The sequence below is a fragment of the Salmo salar genome, chromosome 17 (genome assembly GCF_965601325.2).
Source record: "Salmo salar chromosome 17, fSalSal1, whole genome shotgun sequence".
Taxonomy (NCBI): domain Eukaryota; kingdom Metazoa; phylum Chordata; class Actinopteri; order Salmoniformes; family Salmonidae; genus Salmo; species Salmo salar.
Window position 1 is genome coordinate 79,914,119 of NC_138307.1, and position 10,000 is coordinate 79,924,118.

Consider the following 10,000-nt stretch of genomic DNA (forward strand, 5'->3'; position numbering starts at 1 on the left):
TTCAACAACACTGGGATATGACTGCATAATATAATATGAAATATGACTGCATAAACTAAGCTAAAGATGACCAGTTGGAAACCAGGGTGATAGAATGAAAAAAATGTAACTATGTTTCATGAGTTCAGTTCTAATCTCTAATCTGTTTTAATTTGACTATGCATACCTGTACCACCAACTTTAATCTGTGTATTAATCTGACTATGCATACCTGTACAGCCAACTTTCAGGAAAAGCTGTTTACCTGTTCATTATGAGAGCTCTATCATGTGTAATTTGGGCTCTAACTAAGAGATCACTGTTCTTTTACAACCACAGCATCCACTTGCTTTGGTTTGGGTTCACAATTTAATGTGTTCACAAACAATGGTTAAGAACCCAGAACAGTCCCTGGGCTCACATGCCTGGTGGATGCTGTAATAACTTACCCTATAACTAGCATTGAGTGTGTGTGTGTGTGTGTGTGTGTGTGTGCATAACTTACCCTAATGTAGTTGGCGTTGATGTAGCTGCTGAGAGGGTCGAAGGAGCTCTTGGTCCTCAGGATCACTCTGGAATGTGGATCTACAGGAGACAATAGATCTGTTAGTGACTGGAGGGTTCCAGCTAATAGAATCAGATATATATGTTAGTGACTGGAGGGTTCCCGCTAATAGAATCAGATAGATATATTAGTGACTGGAGGGTTCCAGCTAATAGAATCAGATAGATATGTTAGTGACTGGAGGGTTCCAGCTATTAGAATCAGATAGACATATTAGTGACTGGAGGGTTCCAGCTAATAGAATCAGATAGATATATTAGTGACTGGAGGGTTCCAGCTAATAGAATCAGATAGATATATTAGTGACTGGAGGGTTCCAGCTAAAAGAATCAGATAGATATATTAGTGACTGGAGGGTTCCAGCTATTAGAATCAGATATATATGTTAGTGACTGGAGGGTTCCAGCTAATATAATCAGATATATATATTAGTGACTGGAGGGTTCCCGCTAATAGAATCAGATAGATATGTTAGTGACTGGATGGTTCCAGCTAATAGAATCAGATAGATATATTAGTGACTGGAGGGTTCCAGCTATTAGAATCAGATAGATATATTAGTGACTGGAGGGTTCCAGCTAATAGAATCAGATATATATGTTAGTGACTGGAGGGTTCCCGCTATTAGAATCAGATAGATATGTTAGTGACTGGAGGGTTCCAGCTAAAAGAATCAGATATATTAGTGACTGGAGGGTTCCAGCTAATAGAATCAGATAGATATGTTAGTGACTGGAGGGTTCCAGCTAATATAATCAGATATATATATTAGTGACTGGAGGGTTCCAGCTATTAGAATCAGATAGATATATTAGTGACTGGAGGGTTCCAGCTAATAGAATCAGATAGATATATTAGTGACTGGAGGGTTCCAGCTATTAGAATCAGATAGACATATTAGTGACTGGAGGGTTCCAGCTAATAGAATCAGATAGATATGTTAGTGACTGGAGGGTTCCAGCTAATAGAATCAGATATATATATTAGTGACTGGAGGGTTCCAGCTAATAGAATCAGATAGATATGTTAGTGACTGGAGGGTTCCAGCTAATAGAATCAGATAGATATATTAGTGACTGGAGGGTTCCAGCTAATAGAATCAGATATATATGTTAGTGACTGGGGTTCCCGCTAATAGAATCAGATAGATATATTAGTGACTGGAGGGTTCCAGCTAATAGAATCAGATAGATATGTTAGTGACTGGAGGGTTCCAGCTATTAGAATCAGATAGACATATTAGTGACTGGAGGGTTCCCGCTAATAGAATCAGATAGATATGTTAGTGACTGGAGGGTTCCAGCTAAAAGAATCAGATATATTAGTGACTGGAGGGTTCCAGCTATTAGAATCAGATAGATATGTTAGTGACTGGAGGGTTCCAGCTAATATAATCAGATATATATATTAGTGACTGGAGGGTTCCAGCTATTAGAATCAGATAGATATATTAGTGACTGGAGGGTTCCAGCTAATAGAATCAGATAGATATATTAGTGACTGGAGGGTTCCAGCTAATAGAATCAGATAGATATGTTAGTGACTGGAGGGTTCCAGCTAAAAGAATCAGATAGATATATTAGTGACTGGAGGGTTCCAGCTAATAGAATCAGATAGATATATTAGTGACTGGAGGGTTCCAGCTAATAGAATCAGATAGATCTGTTAGTGACTGGAGGGTTCCAGCTAATAGAATCAGATAGATATATTAGTGACTGGAGGGTTCTAGCTAATAGTATCAGATAGATATGTTAGTGACTGGAGGGTTCCAGCTATTAGAATCAGATAGATATATTAGTGACTGGAGGGTTCCAGCTAATAGAATCAGATAGATATATTAGTGACTGGAGGGTTCCAGCTAATAGAATCAGATAGATATGTTAGTGACTGGAGGGTTCCAGCTAAAAGAATCAGATAGATATATTAGTGACTGGAGGGTTCCAGCTAATAGAATCAGATAGATATATTAGTGACTGGAGGGTTCCAGCTAATAGAATCAGATAGATATGTTAGTGACTGGAGGGTTCCAGCTAATAGAATCAGATAGATATATTAGTGACTGGAGGGTTCCAGCTAATAGAATCAGATAGATATATTAGTGACTGGAGGGTTCCAGCTAATAGAATCAGATAGATATGTTAGTGACTGGAGGGTTCCAGCTAATAGAATCAGATAGATATATTAGTGACTGGAGGGTTCCAGCTAATAGAATCAGATAGATATGTTAGTGACTGGAGGGTTCCAGCTAATAGAATCAGATAGATATGTTAGTGACTGGAGGGTTCCAGCTAATAGAATCAGATAGATATATTAGTGACTGGAGGGTTCCAGCTATTAGAATCAGATATATATGTTAGTGACTGGAGGGTTCCAGCTAATAGAATCAGATAGATATATTAGTGACTGGAGGGTTCCAGCTAATAGAATCAGATAGATATGTTAGTGACTGGAGGGTTCCAGCTATTAGAATCAGATATATATGTTAGTGACTGGAGGGTTCCAGCTAATAGAATCAGATAGATATATTAGTGACTGGAGGGTTCCAGCTAATAGAATCAGATAGATATATTAGTGACTGGAGGGTTCCCGCTAATAGAATCAGATAGATATGTTAGTGACTGGATGGTTCCAGCTAATAGAATCAGATATATTAGTGACTGAATGGTTCCAGCTAATAGAATCAGATAGATATATTAGTGACTGGAGGGTTCCAGCTATTAGAATCAGATATATATATATTAGTGACTGGAGGGTTCCAGCTAATAGAATCAGATAGATATGTTAGTGACTGGAGGGTTCCAGCTAATAGAATCAGATAGATATATTAGTGACTGAATGGTTCCAGCTAATAGAATCAGATAGATATATTAGTGACTGGAGGGTTCCAGCTAATAGAATCAGATAGATATGTTAGTGACTGGAGGGTTCCAGCTAATAGAATCAGATAGATATGTTAGTGACTGGAGGGTTCCAGCTAATAGAATCAGATATATATATTAGTGACTGGAGGGTTCCAGCTAATAGAATCTGATAGATCTGTTAGTGACTGGAGGGTTCCAGCTAATAGAATCAGATAGATATGTTAGTGACTGGAGGGTTCCAGCTATTAGAATCAGATAGATATATTAGTGACTGGAGGGTTCCAGCTAATAGAATCAGATAGATATATTAGTGACTGGAGGGTTCCAGCTAATAGAATCAGATATATATATTAGTGACTGGAGGGTTCCAGCTAATAGAATCAGATAGATATATTAGTGACTGGAGGGTTCCAGCTAATAGAATCAGATATATATATTAGTGACTGGAGGGTTCCAGCTATTAGAATCAGATAGATATGTTAGTGACTGGAGGGTTCCAGCTAATAGAATCAGATAGATATATTAGTGACTGGAGGGTTCCAGCTAATAGAATCAGATAGATATGTTAGTGACTGGAGGGTTCCAGCTATTAGAATCAGATAGATATGTTAGTGACTGGAGGGTTCCAGCTAATAGAATCAGATAGATATGTTAGTGACTGGAGGGTTCCAGCTATTAGAATCAGATATATATGTTAGTGACTGGAGGGTTCCAGCTATTAGAATCAGATAGATATGTTAGTGACTGGAGGGTTCCAGCTAAAAGAATCAGATATATTAGTGACTGGAGGGTTCCAGCTATTAGAATCAGATATATATGTTAGTGACTGGAGGGTTCCAGCTAATATAATCAGATAGATCTGTTAGTGACTGGAGGGTTCCAGCTATTAGAATCAGATAGATATATTAGTGACTGGAGGGTTCCAGCTAAAAGAATCAGATATATTAGTGACTGGAGGGTTCCAGCTAATAGAATCAGATAGATATATTAGTGACTGGAGGGTTCCAGCTAATAGAATCAGATAGATCTGTTAGTGACTGGAGGGTTCCAGCTATTAGAATCAGATAGATATATTAGTGACTGGAGGGTTCCAGCTAATAGAATCAGATAGATATATTAGTGACTGGAGGGTTCCAGCTATTAGAATCAGATATATATGTTAGTGACTGGAGGGTTCCAGCTAATACAATCAGATAGATCTGTTAGTGACTGGAGAGTTCCAGCTAATAGAATCAGATAGATATGTTAGTGACTGGAGGGTTCCAGCTAATAGAATCAGATAGATCTGTTAGTGACTGGAGGGTTCCAGCTAATAGAATCAGATAGATATATTAGTGACTGGAGGGTTCCAGCTAATAGAATCAGATAGATATATTAGTGACTGGAGGGTTCCAGCTATTAGAATCAGATAGATCTGTTAGTGACTGGAGGGTTCCAGCTAATAGAATCAGATAGATATATTAGTGACTGGAGGGTTCCAGCTAATAGAATCAGATAGATATATTAGTGACTGGAGGGTTCATTTAGACCCAGCTCACAAGGCTTTGACGGACAGCAGTGTCAGCCCATGCATGTGGACAGGTCAGGATATAACACCCCATCCTGTTTCCTCTCTATTTCTTAGTTCAAGATCACTTGCTCTGTCTGGAGTGTTCTGTTTGAAGAGTTCTGTCTGGACTGTTCTGTCCGGACTGTTCTGTCTGAAGTGTTCTGTCTGGACTGTTCTGTCTGGACTGTTCTGTCTGGGGTGTTCTGTCTGGCCTGTTCTGTCCGGACTGTTCTGTCTGAAGTGTTCTGTCTGGACTGTTCTGTCTGGACTGTTCTGTCTGAAGTGTTCTGTCTGGGCTGTTCTGTCTGAAGTGTTCTGTCTGGACTGTTCTATCTGGACTGTTCTGTCTGGACTGTTCTGTCTGGACTGTTCTGTCTGGACTTCTCTGTCTGAAGTGTTCTGTCTGGACTGTTCTGTCCGGACTGTTCTGTCTGAAGTGTTCTGTCTGGACTGTTCTATCTGGAGTGTTCTGTCTGGACTGTTCTATCTGGACTGTTCTGTCTGGACTGTTCTGTCTGGACTGTTCTGTCTGGACTGTTCTGTCTGGACTGTTCTGTCTGGACTTCTCTGTCTGAAGTGTTCTGTCTGGAGTGTTCTGTCTGAAGTGTTCTGTCTGGACTGTTCTATCTGGACAGTTCTGTCTGGACTGTTCTGTCTGGACTGTTCTGTCTGGACTGTTCTGTCTGGACTTCTCTGTCTGGAGAGTTCTGTCCGGACTGTTCTGTCTGAAGTGTTCTGTCTGAAGTGTTCTGTCTGGACTGTTCTGTCTGGAGTGTTCTGTCTGAAGTGTTCTGTCTGAAGTGTTCTGTCTGGACTGTTCTGTCTGGACTGTTCTGTCTGGACTGTTCTGTCTGGACTTCTCTGTCTGAAGAGTTCTGTCTGGACTTCTCTGTCTGGAGTGTTCTGTCTGAAGTGTTCTGTCTGGACTTCTCTGTCTGAAGTGTTCTGTCTGGACTGTTCTGTCTGGACTGTTCTGTCTGGACTTCTCTGTCTGAAGAGTTCTGTCTGGACTTCTCTGTCTGGAGTGTTCTGTCTGAAGTGTTCTGTCTGGACTTCTCTGTCTGAAGTGTTCTGTCTGGGCTGTTCTGTCTGGACCTCTCTGTCTGGAGTGTTCTGTCTGAAGTGTTCTGTCTGGACTTCTTTGTCTGAAGTGTTCTGTCTGGACTTCTCTGTCTGAAGTGTTCTGTCTGGACTTCTCTGTCTGGAGTGTTCTGTCTGAAGTGTTCTGTCTGGGCTGTTCTGTCTGGACCTCTCTGTCTGGAGTGTTCTGTCTGAAGTGTTCTGTCTGGACTTCTTTGTCTGAAGTGTTCTGTCTGGAGTGTTCTGTCTGGACTGTTCTGTCTGGACTGTTCTGCCTGGACTTCTCTGTCTGAAGTGTTCTGTCTGGACTTCTCTGTCTGGAGTGTTCTGTCTGGAGTGTTCTGCCTGGACTTCTCTGTCTGAAGTATTCTGTCTGGACTGTTCTGCCTGGACTTCTCTGTCTGAAGTATTCTGTCTGGGCTGTTCTATCTGGACTGTTCTGTCTGGACTGTTCTGTCTGGACTGTTCTGTCTGGACTTCTCTGTCTGAAGTGTTCTGTCTGGACTGTTCTGTCCGGACTGTTCTGTCTGAAGTGTTCTGTCTGGACTGTTCTATCTGGAGTGTTCTGTCTGGACTGTTCTATCTGGACTGTTCTGTCTGGACTGTTCTGTCTGGACTGTTCTGTCTGGACTGTTCTGTCTGGACTTCTCTGTCTGAAGTGTTCTGTCTGGAGTGTTCTGTCTGAAGTGTTCTGTCTGGACTGTTCTATCTGGACTGTTCTGTCTGGACTGTTCTGTCTGGACTGTTCTGTCTGGACTGTTCTGTCTGGACTTCTCTGTCTGGAGAGTTCTGTCCGGACTGTTCTGTCTGAAGTGTTCTGTCTGAAGTGTTCTGTCTGGACTGTTCTGTCTGGAGTGTTCTGTCTGAAGTGTTCTGTCTGAAGTGTTCTGTCTGGACTGTTCTGTCTGGACTGTTCTGTCTGGACTGTTCTGTCTGGACTTCTCTGTCTGAAGAGTTCTGTCTGGACTTCTCTGTCTGGAGTGTTCTGTCTGAAGTGTTCTGTCTGGACTTCTCTGTCTGAAGTGTTCTGTCTGGACTGTTCTGTCTGGACTTCTCTGTCTGGACTTCTCTGTCTGAAGTGTTCTGTCTGGGCTGTTCTGTCTGGACCTCTCTGTCTGGAGTGTTCTGTCTGAAGTGTTCTGTCTGGACTTCTTTGTCTGAAGTGTTCTGTCTGGACTTCTCTGTCTGAAGTGTTCTGTCTGGACTTCTCTGTCTGGAGTGTTCTGTCTGAAGTGTTCTGTCTGGGCTGTTCTGTCTGGACCTCTCTGTCTGGAGTGTTCTGTCTGAAGTGTTCTGTCTGGACTTCTTTGTCTGAAGTGTTCTGTCTGGAGTGTTCTGTCTGGACTGTTCTGTCTGGACTGTTCTGCCTGGACTTCTCTGTCTGAAGTGTTCTGTCTGGACTTCTCTGTCTGGAGTGTTCTGTCTGGAGTGTTCTGCCTGGACTTCTCTGTCTGAAGTATTCTGTCTGGACTGTTCTGCCTGGACTTCTCTGTCTGAAGTATTCTGTCTGGGCTGTTCTGTCTGGACTTCTCTGTCTGGAGTGTTCTGTCTGGAGTGTTCTGTCTGGACTTCTCTGTCTGAAGTATTCTGTCTGGACTTCTCTGTCTGAAGTGTTCTGTCTGGACTTCTCTGTCTGGAGTGTTCTGTCTGGAGTGTTCTGTCTGGAGTGTTCTGTCTGGACCTCTCTGTCTGGAGTGTTCTGTCTGGAGTGTTCTGTCTGGACTTCTCTGTCTGAAGTATTCTGTCTGGAGTGTTCTGTCTGGAGTGTTCTGTCTGGACTTCTCTGTCTGAAGTATTCTGTCTGGACTGTTCTGCCTGGACTTCTCTGTCTGAAGTGTTCTGTCTGGACTTCTCTGTCTGGAGTGTTCTGTCTGGACTGTTCTGCCTGGACTTCTCTGTCTGAAGTGTTCTGTCTGGACTTCTCTGTCTGAAGTGTTCTGTCTGGACTTCTCTGTCTGGAGTGTTCTGTCTGAAGTGTTCTGTCTGGACTGTTCTGTCTGGAGTGTTCTGTCTGGACTTCTCTGTCTGAAGTGTTCTGTCTGGAGTGTTCTGTCTGAAGTGTTCTGTCTGAAGTGTTCTGTCTGGACTTCTCTGTCTGAAGTGTTCTGTCTGGACTTCTCTGTCTGAAGTGTTCTGTCTGGAGTGTTCTGTCTGAAGTGTTCTGTCTGGACTTCTCTGTCTGGACTGTTCTGTCTGGAGTGTTCTGTCTGAAGTGTTCTGTCTGGACTTCTCTGTCTGAAGTGTTCTGTCTGGACTTCTCTGTCTGAAGTGTTCTGTTTGGACTTCTCTGTCTGGAGTGTTCTGTCTGGACTTCTCTGTCTGGAGTGTTCTGTCTGGACTTCTCTGTCTGAAGTGTTCTGTCTGGACTTCTCTGTCTGAAGTGTTCTGTCTGGACTTCTCTGTCTGGAGTGTTCTGTCTGCGGTGTTCTGTCTGGACTGTTCTGTCTGGACTTCTCTGTCTGGAGTGTTCTGTCTGGACTTCTCTGTCTGGACTGTTCTGCCTGGACTTCTCTGTTTGAAGTGTTCTGTCTGAAGTGTTCTGCCTGGAGTGTTCTGGTTGGACTTCTCTGTCTGAAGTGTTCTGCCTGGAGTGTTCTGTCTGGACTTCTCTGTCTGGACTGTTCTGCCTGGACTTCTCTGTTTGAAGTGTTCTGTCAGAAGTGTTCTGCCTGGAGTGTTCTGGTTGGACTTCTCTGCCTGAAGTGTTCTGTCTGAAGTGTTCTGCCTGAAGTGTTCTGTCTGGACTGTTCTGTCTGGACTGTTCCTTAGCAATGCTGCGGTACATTGGACAGAAAGAACTATGCCTCTGGACTATTGATTAACCAAACCCCAACCTCAACCCCAGACCCCAACCCCAGACCCCAGCCTCAACCCCAGACTCCAACCTCAACCCCAGACCCCAACCTCAACCTCAACCCCAGACCCCAACCCCAGACCTCAACCCCAGACCCCAACCTCAACCCCAGACCTCAGACCCCAACCCCAACCCCAGACCCCAACCTCAACCCCAGACCCCAGACCCCAACCTCAACTCCAGACCCCAGACCCCAACCTCAACTCCAGACCCCAGACCCAGACCCCAACCCCAACCCCAGACCCCAACCTCAACCCCAGACCCCAACCTCAACCCCAGACCCCAACCCCAACCCCAGACCCCAACCTCAACCCCAGGCCCCAACCCCAGACCCCTCTGTGCTCTGCGTGTTGAAGGAAGACTGCCGGTTCAGACAGGAAACCTGATAACGTTCTAAGGTGTGAACGGGAAGACAGTAACATTCCAACCCAACTGTCTTTTCATTACAGAATGATGTCATCTGTGATGAGAGCTGGCAGACAGGAGCACACACACACACACACACACACACACACACACACACACACACACAGACAGACAGACAGACAGACAGACAGACAGACAGACAGACAGACAGACAGACAGACAGACAGACAGACAGACAGACAGACAGACAGACAGACAGACACCCCCGCCCCCTCTGGCAGCCAGACAGAGAGAACAGGCCGTCCAAGCAGAGCAGATCTCTAATGGTATTACTCTTCACAGAGCATAAGTCACAAATGACACCCTATTCCCTAGTTAGTGCACTACTATAGCACCCTATTCCCTACTTAGTGCACTACTATAGCACCCTATTCCCTACTTAGTGCACAACTTTTGATCAGGGCTATGGTAAAAAGTAAAACACTATATAGGGAATAGGACACCGTTTGGGACGCAGATAGAGGCTGTTTAAGGAATCAGGAAGGAACAGCTCATCTCAGACATTTGGTTTATATTTGACCCCTTACTCCGCCCACTGTCCACCAGGCTAACCAACCAGACATGACAGCACTAAAACACTTCCTGTATGACCAGGAGAGGTTGTGGCGGTTGGCTATGTTTGGTTGTATTCAGTGTTGCTTAGCAACATTGAGGTCGACCAGCCTGCTGTAAACAACAATATATCA

General features: G+C 43.8%; 1 protein-coding gene across 3 annotated transcripts in view; it reads right to left on the bottom strand.

Moving 5' to 3' along the window:
* Window positions 1-10,000, bottom strand: part of LOC106598947 (receptor-type tyrosine-protein phosphatase R) — a 158,226-nt gene that overhangs the window by 15,906 nt on the left and 132,320 nt on the right. For all 3 annotated transcript variants that reach the window (XM_082964238.1, XM_082964239.1, XM_082964237.1), the window contains one exon: window positions 485-564. In XM_082964238.1, the coding sequence (XP_082820364.1) occupies window positions 485-564 (80 nt within the window). The remainder of the gene's footprint in view (window positions 1-484; window positions 565-10,000) is intronic.